The following is a 15636-nucleotide window of genomic DNA, read 5'->3' as shown; positions in this document are numbered from 1 at the left end:
AGAGGATTTGATTTATTCACATTGTGAACACAAGAAGGATCACTTTTTTGATTAAGAGATATGTCAACCCTAAATGACCTGATTTTTGATGTCTAACGAGAAACTCAAAGAATGGCAAAAAGTGTCAAGGTCATTGCGAGCGTTCCTTGACAAACACATTTAGAGGTCATTTGAGGGGCTCCCCGGAGACATTATTAAATAGTTTCGTTCGTTTCGTTTTAGTTAAATAATAGTAATTAGAATTACCCAGTTTGCATGAAAATAAACAGTGAAAACTGAGTTTTCACTGACGATGCGTTCGAGGTGAATGCCTAAACGTACGAAACAAGCGAATGAATCTCTCTGGTTGTTATCGAGAGTTGACCTTTTGCTTTCTCTCAAATGGCCTCAAAAGAATGGGTTTTCCAATGAATAACCGTAATTATTAATTAGGTTAAATACTGATTGATCAATAGACAGCATTGGCAATTGGTACATGGGATTTATCGGCTATTAAAATTAATTTCTAATCAAATAGAAATTGCAATCCGATAGATGGCAGAAAAACAATAAGAAAATTTTGTTCACAAGAAATTAAAGTGTTTCTCCTAGGAGAGATGTCGCTCTTTCAACGAATTGTGTTTAATTAAAATCACAATTAGTTGATTGAAGAGAAGGAAAATTTTCGACTTTATCTTTTCCATATGATTTACGAAAATGGCGAATTCTTAAAAAGTTCTGTTTTAGAGAGAATAATAGAATAATATCAAACAAATAAGAGAATAGTACGAAAAATATCGAGTTGATGCCAAAATTTGAACATTTGAACGTTCGAAATAAAAATAATGTCTTTAACCTCGTAATCTCAAGGTAATTAACAGAAAGACATCTAAATGTGACAACAATCAAATAAATTCACTAGAAAGTAGTAACAATCCATTTAAGTAACATTGAAAAGTAAAAGATTGATCAGTTGAACGAGAATCTATCAAAGTTGATTGTCAATTTATATTAAAATGATCAGCAACTTTATCACAATCAAATGTTGATCGATTTCATTTGAATGTATTAAAATTTAATTTTCTAATTGTTATATTGTTACTTTTTCTTTCTCATTCTTCGTTACAATTTCTCTTAACGTCTCTTTCCTCTTAATCATTTTTGCTTTACTCTCAATTCTATCTCTTTCTTTTTTCTCTCTCATATGATGATGATGATGATGATGAAGATGACGACGATGATGATGATGTTTGTTGAGTGTTCTTTGACGTAACTTTGATGTCAGTCCTAAACCCAGGATTGGGTTTGATTCTCACTTTGTCTCCTCCATTTGCATCCTTTATTCATTGTTAATCACGTCCAATTACATTCGTACCAATATTTTCATACTAATCTAATTTTCCTCAGCAATTAACACCAATTTCCATTTATTTCACTCTAATTACAATTACACTTTGTTTAGAACAAAATTTTAATTTCCAAACAATTAAATTGGTTAACAACAATCAATCAATTGGAATGGCATTTTCTCTGGTAAGTTAACATTGTCTTTCTCATCGAAATAACTAAATTGTTTTCTTTCATTTCAATTGAATCAACAAAATTAAAATCTCTTCTTCTTATTTTAATAGATTGTTAATCATCAATTGTTACCTTATATTAGAACAATTAACAAATTCTATTCAGATGATTGGATTAAATTTCGTTTTCGCTACCAAAAGGAAAAGGGTTAGAATCGAGGACGAACCCAAATTCTAATGGATTTACATTGGGATTATCTGGATTATCTTCACAGTGATCTAAGTGTTTCGTCGGTGATTAAATTGATTAAATTCAATACAAAAAGAGAAATGGAAAGTTCATCGACTGATTTTCTTTCCTTCCAATTGAAATTCAGTTTTCATCTTATTAGATTTTCACCATTGAGACAAATTCGTAAAGGTAATTAATCATTTACCTTAACTGTTATTCCTGAAATTTACTTGTTTATCTAACTAAGAGATTAATTTAATCCATGAGACCAGAATTAGAATTAGAAAAAAGAAATTGTCATAAATGTAATCGTTGTTTCTCCTCTTAATTTCATATTTAATTCCATTCACTTAATCTAATTCAGTTATTTCTTTTTCCATTTTCCCCTTATCAGAATCGATAAATTAATCTTATTAGTTATCGATTAGACTGTTGATTAGATTTTACTCTTAATCAGTTACAGTCTTGCAATCAAATTATCTCAGAAAATTGGATTAACTTGACGAGAATAATAATAATCAATAGTTGAATACATTTCTCATTCAACTAATTGCAACGAAAATTGTACAATTATAGTTCAATCACTTGTTAATTGTTTGCTCATTTCGATCAATAACATTTCTGAGAAAAAGAAAACAATCTAGATTCTAATCAGATTATGATTAATCAAATTCACATTGGAAAAGTTAATCATAATGATGAATATGAATTGAAATCTATGATTACAAACAATCAGCCAACGATTAGTTTTACTAATTGTAAGCAATTGATTTTCTTTTTATTTACAAATTAATCCCTCTCTTAATCTAATCGTTAATTAGTTTAATATTGTATTTGTAACTTGTTTTATTATTACCTTGATCTTTTAATTGTTTGACATTTTAATCAATTACATAACAATCCTGTTAATCCAGTTACCTTCTTAATCTATATTATTATCATTATTTGCAAACAATTAACATTTAGAATGGAAAGAAAAAAAAATTAATAACCTTCATTAAAGAGTACAATCAATCTTAATGAGAACAATTAAAACTACAATTACCAATTAAACTTAATTTTCTTATTAATCACTTTTAAAGACAATTGAAAAAACTTTTTTTTCTCAATACAAAACTTCATAGACAAATATCAATACAAAAAAAGTGATTAAACTGATTCTCCTTTGCAAGTTAATAGAATAGAAATTGAAGGTTAAACAATTAAGGAACAAAAATTGTATTAAGTTAAAATTTTCTAAAATTCTAATTGTAATTATTGTGAAAGTTTTTAATTTTATTTTTCTTTACTTTCACTTTTCTTGTTTTCTTTAAAAGCCTCAGGCTAAATTATCCTTTTCTTACGTTTCTTGTTCCGTGTTTAAATTGTCAATAATCATCATGTGATACAATCAATGGAAACCTTGAAAAATTATCTATCGATTTCCATGTTAATAAATGATAATAAAGTTCTGAATGAAGGTTAAAACAAATCATTCGACCTTGAAATCGAATTAGAAAAAAAATTAAGGTCATGAATGTTTAATTCGACAGATGGAGCCACTGATTCGACGCCATGTTTGATGTTTGTGTTTGAGAAATTAAATGAATTAAGAGTTTGATTATTTAAAGATTGTTGTTGTTTTTAATTTGATTTCTTTTTCTAATTGTATTTTTTGAATTGGAATTTTTTTAACAAAACAAGAAACTAAATTAATTCATCATCTTTGTTAATCTTCTTCTTCATCTTCTTGGTTTGTTTTCTCTCTTTTTTCAATTCTTTTTCTCTTTTTCCTCTATTTTCTCTCATAGGTTTTTTTTCTTGTTCTTTTTCTCTGCCTCTTTCTACTTGTACTACTCTTTTTTTTCTGTTCTGTTTTTCTTTTTTTTCTTCTTCTCTTCTCTCTCTCTCATCTTCTTCTCATATTTGATGATCGATCTGGATTGGTGAGAGATAACATTGTCCTCCCCTCTCCACCTATTTTTTTCCCCACTGGATTGTGTTCCATTGTTAGATGGATTCGTCGGTTGACGAAGAAGAGGTAATCACATCATCATCAACACCAACATCGGATAGCCATCGTGAGAGGGATGGTCCAAATGAAAGTATAATCACATCCCTTAAAAGCCTTGATAGAATTTCTTCTAATATAACAACATTAGTTGGATCACCAACAACAACAATAACTGGAGGTTTATCTTCGTCATCATCAATAATATCATCTTCTTCTTGTTCTTCTACACTTATTTCAACTCCAACATCATCCTCTTCTTCTTCATCATCTTCTTCAATATCTTCGCTATCATCAACAACCATTGCATCAGTCCAAGGAACAGGATCTATTGGATCCAATGCTAATAGTTTACCTGTGCGAGCTGCAAATGGAATTGTGTTCACCTCGGTTCCATCTCCAACATCTACTGGAATTAAACACAATCATAATCCAGTGTCACAAACTATAGCTGTACCTCAACCTGGTGGAGCCGTTTCAATTGTTCAATTACAACTTCCTAATCAAACTAATGTAGTACAATCTGTCATCCAACCTGTCAATCAACAATCTGTCATACAAGCAACCGGTGGGGCAGCATCAGCCGCCGCCGCAGCAGCAGCAGCAGCCGCAGCATCATCATCTTCATCAACAGCAGCATCAGTGCAAACAGTTTCTATTCCTAAGAACATTATATTTTTAAACAAAGGGGGTCAAGGCTCCGTGATACAAAGTACAGAGGCTAATGAAATGAATTCAATTCAACCATTACATTTAATCTCCAGTTCACGAGGTGATCATGGGGAAACAATGATTCCATCACAACAACCACCACCTCAAACACCTTCACCCATTTTAGATGAAGAAGCCAAGGCGAGACGTGAAGGGCTTACAAGGCGACCATCTTATCGTAAAATTTTTAATGATCTTTCAGCAACCAATGTTGGATCATCATCGTCTATAGCTGATATTAAATCGGAAGATGATGGTGAATCTAGTGAATCAAGTAATGCAGCGACAATCGCTGTAGCCAGTCCATACCTTAAAGTTGTACCAACATCGACAATTCAACTTGCCTCCGCTTCCCAAGATGGAACCATCCAAGGGTTACAAACGTTAACAATGACAAACGCAGCGAGTGGAGGAATCGTTCAGTACGCTACTCAAGGACAGGATGGACAGTTTTTTGTTCCCGGTAAGATTTTCCTTGTTTTTACCATTTCTACACTCAAACCACTCACACACAATTTATCATTCTCTTTTTCCTTGTTTCAAGCTCTATAGAGAGAAAGATAGTATTTATTTTTCTTCTTTAACAAGATACATCATTTTTATTCTATTGAAGAAAACATATTGTTACAAATTGATAAGTTTTCTATTTCTTTTTCTATGACTTTTCTTCTTCTACCTGTTTCATCCTTTATCTATATATAAATATATATTTCTTTGAATATGATTTCGAAATGATATCAAAAATAGTAACACTAATCTTATTTCACCTTTAACCTTTTCCGTTCTCTCTTTTGATATGAGCAGTAACTGTATCAACAGCTGACTTACAAGCATATCATTTACGGACAGGAGCAGGAGGTCCAACTGGATTACCTCAGGGTGTAGTTATGACAACTCCGACCACAATTACATCACCTCATGGTCAGAATCCTGATGAAACAACCAAAAAACGTGAACTACGCTTATTAAAAAATAGGTAAATATATAAATCAATCAATATAAAGGTTTTATCACTTTCTACCTGTAATGTTATCATCTGTCAAAATATCGTTCTTTATATGACCTTTCATAATATCGTTCTTACTAATGGTTCTTTCTTTTTTTCTCTCTCTCTCTCTCTCTATCTCTCTTTCTCATACAATAGGGAAGCTGCAAAAGAGTGTCGAAGGAAAAAGAAAGAGTATATTAAGTGCCTTGAGCAGCGAGTTACCGTGCTAGAGACACAGAATAAAGCTTTAATTGAAGAATTAAAGTCTTTGAAAGAGCTCTATTGTCAGAAGGAGTGATTAACGTGACTTTTTTTTGTTTAAATTATGTTGATTATTTATAAAACGAATCATATTGGCCAAATACATATTATATATATACAAAGCGAGCACAGTTTGAAACAAATAACAAACTTATATAACTATAATACCACGTAAATATATACATATATATATTTAAAATCAATATCAACAAAATGGTCCCGGAAATGAACTACCACAATCCATATCTTCAATTATAAATAATATATTATAATATATTTTGTCTCTGTGACTCTCCTGTTAAAAAGATGTGACTATGTGTATAGTACATGGACGTTTATGGAACACCTTTTTGTTTATCAATCACAATCACAATTCTAGCTGATAATGAATGATGAATTACTCTGTGAATGACCTTGGAAATCATTAATTGTTGCGATAATCATTAATTGTGTGTGCATTGTGTCACTAAAAAAAACAACTCTGTTAAATTATCATCGTTAACAACAACAACACAAGTAGAGAAACTAAAAAGAGGCAATGGCAAATTTCAACGAGAAAAAATTTATCCTGGTGTACAAAAAAAAAGTGTCCCGATTGAACGTAACGAGATTAATACTGGTGAATCCATGTGGATTAACAAAAGAGCTCAAGCAAAAAAAAACGACAATCAAGTGTCAAATTTTTGCCGAATCGCAACAATCGGATAATCATCATCATTACCATACGTCCAAAATTAATAACATCATAATGAAAGAGAAAACGTCTAGAGAAACAGAATCGAAAACGACTAATGACTGTAAAGACTAGAGAGGAAACATTTAGAAAAATACTCTAGTCTTAATCAACTCGAATCTAAAACTAATCATGAAGGTTAGAGATACAATGGAATTGCTGAATTTCCCGCAAGATGTTTGGTGTTTTTTTCTTCGTTAATCCATTCGAATGACAACCAAATGGATCACCTTATAAAACGAATTATATATGATCAGCATGCTAGAAGAAAATCTATATACATAATTTATATTTTTTCTCTTAATTTAAGTTTGTCCAGTTTTTTCTTGACCTCTAATTATTATGAAACAATTTACAGATCATGTTTAATCCTTTTTTTGCTAAATCAACAACCAACTAAATTTAACAATGGTCTTAAAAAGTGACTGACACTATGTAGTCAAAACATTTCTGTGTATTATATGTAAATAATTTATCTCAATTCAATGAAACTGAACTACAACAACAACAACAACAAACAACAACAATAATAACAAAATCAAAATATCGACTTATATTCAAGATATTTAAAGTGCAAACAATTAATTGGTACAAGGAAAAGTTTATGACATTTTTTTTGACGGAAAATCATCTAGTCGTGAATCTAATCTGATTCAGATTTAGATGAACTTTAATTAAAATTCGAGAAAATTGATCTAACTTAATTGGTGGAATAAAATCCAAGACTAATTATCACAAAGAATTTAATTGAATTAATTTTCTGACACAATCGAATTGAAAATTTCTGTAACATTTGGCGGTTCTTTTGAACGCAACACAAAAAGTAAAGAATCAAAATATTAATCATCTGATTGGAAAAATCTAATTCAATTGTTAACCGAATTTAATTTTTCTTTAGACAGCCAAATTATGGAAAATTGATCAATACGAATTACATTTTTTTTCTATGTAAACACAAACAAAGATTGAGAAATCAACATGATACAATTGTGATTAATTCAAAGTGAATCAACGTTAACCTTAATCAATGTCCTTCAACTGTAAACACAGGTTGATAAAGAGAGAAAGCTAATTGTTAACAATTTAACCATTTGAACATCATGTCAACAAATAACTGGGTGAAAATGATTGATTATTCAATCTCATGGTAACCATTGAGATGATTGTTAATTACTACTAGTAATTTCACTAAATTAACATCTTTAAAATGGTGATGTTTAGATTCACCTATGGTCAAGGAGAGTATTTTTGTCCATCTTCATTGTCTAATCATCATGATTATCTTCATATTTAATCAAGATTGAGCTTCCATTTTTTATATCTTGTTATCCATAACACCATTTAGTAAATACAGTTGTGTAAAAAGTACAGTCGCTCTAAATAGATTTACAAATACACGGTCGTTAATGGACCTTCGTTGAGCCACAATTAGCATGTTTCTTGTTTCTTTTGTTTCAGAAGATACACCGGGTCACAAAGTGTAAGAATAAGAACAAATAATCACCAATCAACCACCAATTTGATGAGAAAAACAAATGGAAAATTAAATCACCAGTTAACCTTGGAAAATTAATAGACAAAAGAGAAAGAGAGAAAAAAAGACAGAGAAAAAAGAAAGAGAATAAAAGACAAAGAGGGAAAAACAAAGAGAAGCGAAAATCTCTGGTTAAGGTTAGTTGAGAATCTTTATCATCTTTGGTTTGTTTATTTTTCTTTTTTTTCTTAATTGTTGATCAACTAATTAATTGTGTGTTTATCTAATTATTTTGGCCATCGAAAGGTAATCGAATTGATTGTTTTCTCTATTCTCTCTTATTCTATTTCTGTTTTTGTTTCTTTTCTTTTTCTCTCTTTGGTTTGTGTTTTCTTTTCCTCTCATCTGTGTGTTGTTATTCTGCTTTTTTTTTATATTTTCCCATATTCGTTGTTAATTTAACCTAAATTGGACTTGAATCGAAATTAATTAACATTGTTTAGAGTTCTCAGTATCTTCTTGTTTAACCATCTCACCTTTACGATAGAAAAAGGTAATTAATTGATCATCTGATGGTTGATTAATTGACTATCGGCAGTTTTTACTTGCATCTTTTTTGTTTATATGCTCATTCAATTGGGATAGTGACAAATTTCATTGTTAACAAACCTTAATGTTTATTAGTGAAAATGTTTCTATTTTAATCAATTCTTGTATAGGTAAACATGTAATTATCATGGTTTTCATTTTCTTACCTGATTACTTACAATTATAATTGACAGTTGACTCAATGATCCATATAATTAGTTGTATGAAGATATAAACAAAAATCAACTCAATAGTAGAGGTAAGATTGACATGATCCTTTTGCCAATTTGCTTTTCTTTCAAATCAACAACAATCAATTATCTTAACCAATCGTTTTCATTAATTGGTTTACTAGTGTTATTTGTGTTTTTGTTAACCAGGAAATTGTATCAAAAAATTTGGGTACATTTAAGTTCCTTCTATTTTTTCCGGTTTTACCTGAAAACCTTTTTTTGTTGTTTTTTCCACTCTTCATATCATCATCTTCTTCTTATCGTCTGCACAAAACTGTTTTCACTTTTGTTTTGACCATTTTGCTTCTTTTTTTGAAACAATTATCAATTTCTAATTTCTCGTTCTTTAATCTTACAGAATTGATCAGTTGATTGTCGACCATTTATCCTGAAATATTACATGGAAAGCTCACATTTCGGTGAATGAACCTGTTATTGTTTACCTTTTGTACGTGATGTGGATTCAACAGAGATCAAATAATCATCATTGTTAATGATGATGATTTAGTTGACATCTTGGAAAAGGATCTCAAGTCAATTTTTCTTTTCTCCTCTCTCTCTCTCTCTCTCTTCCTCATTAGCTAACAATTTATTTTCTTATTGTGATATTATCGTGAATTTTCAATACCTTTCGTAAAGTCTGAAGGATCAGAACAAAAAGTGAAAAAATAGTAATAAATCAACAAGTGATATTGCGACAATGGAACCAATCTTTGATTCTACTCCAACTACTGCTAAACAGATCAGCGATTTATTTAGTAATCCTGTTAATAGTGATTCACCATCATCAAGTAATGATAAACGAATGGAATCAACATCAATCGATCAACGAGTATTGGATCAATATGCTCTAATTAAACCAGACCCAGAGACCTACAGCTCTCTTGTTAATCATATCAATTCAAAATTGTTCAATGGAAATGGTGAAACTTTATACCAAATTGGTGTGAATGGTAAATCATATTTATTTTTAACTTCCATTTGTTCATGATGAAAGATTTCAATAGAATTACATTTAATCCTTGCAATTAGTGACCCAATGATTAACCAATTAAGTCCATATCTTGATGATCAAACAATTAGTCAAGATACTTTGATATATTAATAATTTACTGGAAATCTTTCCAATCCTTTTACTTTGATAACTTAGCTCATTTGTTGAAAATCATTTTCATTTTATTGTTGCTCATTTTAATTACAATTGTATAAAGGTCAATTAAGATTATCTTATGATTTAACTGTTATGATGTTTTCTATTGCATCTTTTGTTAACATATTGATTTAATCTTAATCACAATTTAATCTTTTGATGAAAAGTTTTAAAAATGATTCCTTTTTCTACCCCTCAGAACGTGGCGATAATGGATTAACCGAGGACGAAATGATCGAATCAGTTGCTACACTATCAAGAATTTCCGCTGAATTAAATGCTGATTATGTTCTGTTAAGATCTAAAACATTACCAAATGGTAAACAAATCGGTGATTATCTTATTCGAGAAAGAGCTCAAACAAATGATTTCCACGAGGTGAGAGTCGCTGTCGTGGGTAATGTAGATGCTGGTAAAAGTACTCTTCTTGGTGTATTGACACACGGGGAATTGGACAATGGCCGTGGACTTGCTAGGCAACGTTTATTTCGTCATAAACACGAAATGGAATCAGGTCGAACCTCATCCGTTGGAAATGATATCCTTGGTTTTGATAGTAAAGGAGCAATAGTTAATTCAGCTGATGCTCATGCTGGTCATCTTGATTGGGTTAAAATCTGTGAGGCTTCATCTAAAGTGATTACATTCATCGATTTAGCTGGACATGAGAGATACTTGAAAACAACGATATTTGGTATGACCGGACATGCACCTGATTACACTATGCTTATGGTTGGTGCTAATGCTGGTGTTGTCGGTATGACCAAAGAGCATCTTGGTTTGGCTCTTGCATTAAATGTTCCCGTTTTCGTGGTTATAACCAAGGTTGATATGTGTCCACCCAATGTCCTTCTCAATACTCTTAAATTGTTACAACGTATTCTTAAATCTCCCGGATGTCGTAAAATACCTGTAATGGTTGGTAGCGAGGACGATGTTGTCTTAGCTGCTTGTAATTTTGCTACTGAAAGATTATGTCCAATATTTCAAGTTTCCAATGTTACTGGATTCAACCTCGAACTTCTGAAGATGTTTATGAATCTTCTTATGCCACGAAGTCCAAATTATGATAACGAACAAGCAGAATTTCAAATTGATGATACTTATTCTGTTCCGGTAAGAAAATTTCATAATAAACGTCATCAGATCATCTTGATCTTTATTCCTTTCATTTTATTTTACCTTGTTTGTAGGGAGTTGGTACCGTTGTTTCAGGACTTTGCATCAAAGGAGTGATTCGTGTTAATGACGTTCTTTATCTTGGTCCAGATTCACTGGGTAAATTTACCGCAGTGGCCATTAAGTCAATTCATCGTAAACGAATGCCTGTAAAAGAAGTGAGAAGTGGACAGACTGCAAGTTTCGCATTGAAAAAGGTATTACGATTAAATTATCCACTGATTATGATAATTATAACAAATTATTTCGTTTCTCTGCTTCATTTAGATGAAACGTTCAGATACTCGTAAGGGAATGTTTCTTTTAGCACCTAGTCTAAATCCTCAAGCTTACTGGGAATTTGAAGGAGAAATTCTGGTTCTTCATCATCCGACGACAATTAGTCCCCGTTATCAAGCAATGGGTAAGCTTAATCCTTTTGCTTTAATCAAACAAATCTAATTGTTTTCTCTTTTTCTTCTCATTCGAATTTCAGTTCATTGTGGAAGCATTCGCCAAACAGCAACTATCATCCGAATGACCAGAGACTGTTTAAGAACGGGTGACAAGGCCGGTGTCCTGTTCCGTTTCATTAAAAACCCTGAATATCTAAGAGTTGGACAGAAAATGGTTTTCCGTGAAGGAAGAACCAAAGCAATCGGCAATATCGTGAGGCTGATCCCAGACGCTTCTCCAAACATTGTTAATAAATCGAAGACGAAAAAAATGGTTCGACAAGTTAAAAATGCCGAAGATGAACAATCGGAAGAGAGAAGTGGTAGCAGGAGGAAAGGAAGACATAGGAACTTTTACCCTGAAAATGAACCAGAATCAACGTCTGAAACCAATAATGTTCAATAATTTTCATATCCGATAAAACAAAAATAGTCAATGGGATGAACCTTGAAAATTGACAGAGACAAAATCAACAACAATTAACACCAATTTAACGATTGAATTTATTTTGCAGTTTATTTAATGGGAATAATTATTTTTTTCGCATACTCTAATAATCAACCTATATGGACAAAACAATTGGAACCACTTTCAATATGATTTAAATTAATCATTTCATAAAAATTACGTCGAAAATTACCTAATTAAAGGATTCAAAAAGGTTACACGATATGTGATCTGTCATCTCCTATCATTTAACCATTTATTGGTTATCACAATTTAACTTTGAACAATGAAATTTAAAAATAGACTCACAATCTAATCATGAATATTCATCTTCACAATTAACCTATTCTCATGTAATATCTAACGTTATTGACCATAAATATGATTCGACTCGAACTCATTTCTCATGATAATTTTCAAATACAATCTATTTGTGCCTCAACAAACCAACACTCATTAATTTGTGTTCCCTTGATTAATGATAATGATACAATTAAAGTAATCATCTTTTCCATAATTTAAATATCCATTTAATTTTTATCTTTTCATTAATACGAGAAAACTTGATTAAAACAATGGGTAAGACTCAAGATCTGTCTGTCAGCTCGATATTTTCAATTTTCAGCTGATTTTTTTTCGGCTTTAGGTTCGGTTTGATTGTCTTAGGCCCTCCGGGCTTTTCTTTGATCATGATGAGCCTTATTAGCGAAGACCTAACCTAATCTAATTTAAACAAACACAATTAACAGAACAATTAAGTCCATTTTCATATGTAGCTTGAACTTTAAGCCTAAAAAATCAGCTCAAAGTTAAAATATCGAGCTGACGGACAGATCTTGAGTCTTACCGATTTGATTATTGTCAAGCTGATTGTTTAAATTGTTATTATTATTGAATTTCGCTCCAGCAACAGCCATGGCATGAGACAGCGCGATGTCCTTGAATTGGTCATTCTTGGCCACTTCTGCTCTCCGTTTGTTAACGGCTTTCTCATCAATGGCCCCAATGCTCTCCATTCCGAGGCCACAATTTTTGAAATTTCACCAAAAGAAGCCGATTTATTTTCCTCTTTAATTCAAGCTTGTTTATCTCTGAAATATCTTATAGTGACAATTCATGCCCAAACAATTGTTCAAACAATGGTGCTTGTATTGATGGTATATGTACATGTAATGGTGGTTTAGATGGAGCCGCTTGTGATAAACCAATTTGTCCCAATAAATGTTCTGGTCATGGTAGATGTGAATTATCTGAACGTCGTTGTATTTGTGATCTAGATTTTATTGGTGATGATTGTAGTCAAAGTTCATCTCAAGCCTATTGGAGTACAATTCATTCAATTGGTTCTGTTAAAGGAAGAGCACTTCATCAGGCCGTTGTTCTTAATGATTCCATGTGGATAATTGGTGGTGAATTTTTCGATAAATCAGCTGGATTAAGTGAATTTTTTGTTCGCTATGATCTCAATTTGAAAAAATGGGACCCAATTGATTTCATTGAAAAAGGACCAACACCAAGATTTGGTCATTCACTTGTCTCTTTCAATGGATCCATTTAAACTTCTTGATCTTAATTTTCGAGGCTGTAAATCCCTTAAGTAAGAGAGATTGTTAATGAAACGAGTTAGAAAATTTCATAAATTTTACTTTTTAATTCTTTCAACTTTCGTCGCAATGGGAACTCAATTAAGAAGTGATTAGATTGTGATTTTAGTGAGAAGACAAATAACTTAATTGTAGAATTTTCTTTAATTATAAAAAAAAGAATATAACCGAATCAATGAACAATTAGAACATAACAAATGTAAGAAATGTTTTCCAAGATGAGAAAATTTTTCTCATCGAATTATTTTTCGTTAAACTTTTTTAATTGTAACAAAAATTTTAGCCAATAACTTACAATAGGAAATAGGAATTGAACCAGTTGGGTTGTAATTAAGATAACAAGAATAAAGAATGAAAAGTTAATTAACAAATAATTTCAGGATAAATAGTTGAAATGATTTAAAGTGTTTACATGTTGGTAAATTGTCATTGTTGAACTAATTGATTGTTTGAGCAAAGTTTTAAATACAAATTAGGTTTGGATAATTTAATTTTGTCACAATTTTTTTTATGTTTCACTTTAAATGAATCACAATTAAATTGATTCTTATCGTTTCCACATTTAACATTATACTTTTTACATGGTAATGGGAAAATATGAGCTTCAAATCGTAAAGTTTTACAATTTTCAATGTAAGGACCTTTAACAATTAACGGTTTACTTGTGACAATCACAATTGGTTTCTCATAATTAGTAGTATTTAAATGTCCACCAATACCTGTAAATGTTAGTAATTAAAAGTAGAAAAAAATTATCAACAATAACAATTAGATTTCATGGTTGATCATTTTCATTGGTTACAGTTATTAGATTATTATTATTATAGTTATTATTTAATATTTACTGATCGCTTTTCATCTAGATATTGTTTAGATTGTTGATTGTTAATTGTTTGTGTTAATTTGCTGATGATTAAGATAATGACGATGACCTTAACCATTATGTATGTTTTTTTTTCACTCATTCATTAATTGAGTTAAAAATATCAACAAAACAATACAAAAGTTACTTTCAATCTCCATCAACAATTAAAGTGTAAAAGTACAAATTAAACTTGACAGTTAAAAGTTTAAAACTAATTGTCTCTTTTTATTTATACAATTGGCTTTAAATTGTTAACCTCTAATTGTGTTATTATTATTATCTTCATAATGATAAAGGTCTCTGCCCTTCAATCATCATTATCATCATCATTATGTTTATTATTATCATCTTCATCTCCATCTTCATCTTTATCCTTACAGTTGAAAGGATTTTTAGGTCAAAGATGATGATAAAGATGATGATTAGTGATAAACAAAAATTTATCAAACGTAAACAATTGATAATCAATGATCAACTAAACCGTTTGTAAATGAGAAAAATAAAATTGTCAAAACTTACCAGGAATTAATAAAAATCCAGTTATGGTTAACCAGCTAATCCACACTGCTGATAAATAGGGTATCGATGACGATTGACTGAAATTTTCACAATTGGAGGTAAACAAATTCATTATTATTACATGCAAATAAAATGATACTCAGCTGATTGGGCTTAAATTGTTGACCAAAACTAAAATGGAATGAAGATTATAATTTGATCGTCGATTTGATTGAAAATAAAAGTTAATTAAAGTTGGTAAATAAAAATTAATTTGACTCGTTTATCACATTGATTAACAATCAGAAAACTTAACTGTTGTTTTGATGGTTGATTATGATAGAGTTAGACTGTTGTTATTATCTGAATTGTTGTTAACTGTTCATGTTGAGTTGATTGTCGAGAATGAATGAAATAGATAGAATCAGAAAAACTGGAGGAGTGAAAACTCCTTCAATCATCATCATCATCATCATCATCATCATCATCATCATCATCATCATCAGACTCACTCGACAATTGATATTTTAACTGTTATTGTAGATCATTTGTAATTGTTTCCACTATTAATCCCACGGATCCAATGAATGAACCAACAACTACATTGGAAACTGCTTTTAACAATAACAATCAACTACATATAGTGAAGATACATCATCGTAATCATCATCATCATTAGAAAATCAGATTTTATTTAAATTACCTGATATTTTAAAATCCATCTTGTTTACTCTTGTTTAATCATTAAC

General features: G+C 30.7%; 3 protein-coding genes across 7 annotated transcripts; 2 read left to right on the top strand and 1 right to left on the bottom strand.

The window, feature by feature from the left end:
- The first annotated feature begins 1365 nt into the window (after nucleotides 1-1365).
- Nucleotides 1366-6999, top strand: LOC128388707 (cyclic AMP-responsive element-binding protein 1-like). Its single transcript, XM_053348144.1, has 5 exons — nucleotides 1366-1512; nucleotides 1611-1920; nucleotides 3522-4895; nucleotides 5237-5408; nucleotides 5577-6999. Exons 3-5 carry the CDS (start codon nucleotides 3725-3727, stop codon nucleotides 5716-5718), a joined length of 1485 nt encoding a protein of 494 aa, XP_053204119.1. The 5' UTR covers nucleotides 1366-1512; nucleotides 1611-1920; nucleotides 3522-3724; the 3' UTR covers nucleotides 5719-6999.
- A 1029-nt stretch (nucleotides 7000-8028) lies between these two features.
- On the top strand, nucleotides 8029-12443 carry LOC128388705 (GTP-binding protein 1-like). 5 transcript variants are annotated; one of them, XM_053348141.1, is made up of 7 exons: nucleotides 8040-8194; nucleotides 9068-9157; nucleotides 9291-9662; nucleotides 10059-10975; nucleotides 11053-11235; nucleotides 11306-11441; nucleotides 11514-12443. In XM_053348141.1, the coding sequence occupies exons 3-7, from the start codon at nucleotides 9410-9412 to the stop codon at nucleotides 11876-11878; spliced, it is 1854 nt and encodes a 617-aa protein (XP_053204116.1). In that variant the 5' UTR covers nucleotides 8040-8194; nucleotides 9068-9157; nucleotides 9291-9409; the 3' UTR covers nucleotides 11879-12443. The 5 variants fall into 5 exon arrangements, with proteins under 5 accessions (XP_053204115.1, XP_053204116.1, XP_053204114.1 ...); XM_053348143.1 differs by lacking the exon at nucleotides 8040-8194 and adding an exon at nucleotides 8298-8441; XM_053348142.1 differs by lacking the exon at nucleotides 8040-8194 and adding an exon at nucleotides 8531-8735.
- Nucleotides 12444-13690: 1247 nt separating this feature from the next.
- Nucleotides 13691-15391, bottom strand: LOC128388709 (uncharacterized). Its single transcript, XM_053348146.1, has 2 exons — nucleotides 14909-15391; nucleotides 13691-14243 (listed from the first exon to the last, which is right to left on the bottom strand). The coding sequence occupies exons 1-2, from the start codon at nucleotides 15018-15020 to the stop codon at nucleotides 13951-13953; spliced, it is 405 nt and encodes a 134-aa protein (XP_053204121.1). The 5' UTR covers nucleotides 15021-15391; the 3' UTR covers nucleotides 13691-13950.
- Between the last annotated feature and the right edge of the window lie 245 nt (nucleotides 15392-15636).

Source organism: Panonychus citri, unplaced genomic scaffold (genome assembly GCF_014898815.1).
Source record: "Panonychus citri isolate SS breed McGregor unplaced genomic scaffold, ASM1489881v1 Contig00101, whole genome shotgun sequence".
NCBI lineage: Eukaryota > Metazoa > Arthropoda > Arachnida > Trombidiformes > Tetranychidae > Panonychus > Panonychus citri.
Note: the sequence above shows the minus strand (reverse complement) of the source record. Positions and strands in the feature narration are given on the sequence as shown.

Coding starts and splice junctions, on each gene's coding strand:
- LOC128388705 (XM_053348140.1), top strand. CDS start 9,410: ATGGAACCAATCTTTGATTCTACTCCAACTACTGCTAAACAGATCAGC. Junction 11,236..11,305: donor CAAGTTTCGCATTGAAAAAG/GTATTACGATTA, acceptor TGCTTCATTTAG/ATGAAACGTTCAGATACTCG. Junction 11,442..11,513: donor TCCCCGTTATCAAGCAATGG/GTAAGCTTAATC, acceptor TTCGAATTTCAG/TTCATTGTGGAAGCATTCGC.
- LOC128388709 (XM_053348146.1), bottom strand. CDS start 15,020: ATGAATTTGTTTACCTCCAATTGTGAAAATTTCAGTCAATCGTCATCG. Junction 14,244..14,908: donor TGGATTTTTATTAATTCCTG/GTAAGTTTTGAC, acceptor TAACATTTACAG/GTATTGGTGGACATTTAAAT.
- LOC128388707 (XM_053348144.1), top strand. CDS start 3,725: ATGGATTCGTCGGTTGACGAAGAAGAGGTAATCACATCATCATCAACA. Junction 4,896..5,236: donor TGGACAGTTTTTTGTTCCCG/GTAAGATTTTCC, acceptor TGATATGAGCAG/TAACTGTATCAACAGCTGAC. Junction 5,409..5,576: donor CTACGCTTATTAAAAAATAG/GTAAATATATAA, acceptor CTCATACAATAG/GGAAGCTGCAAAAGAGTGTC.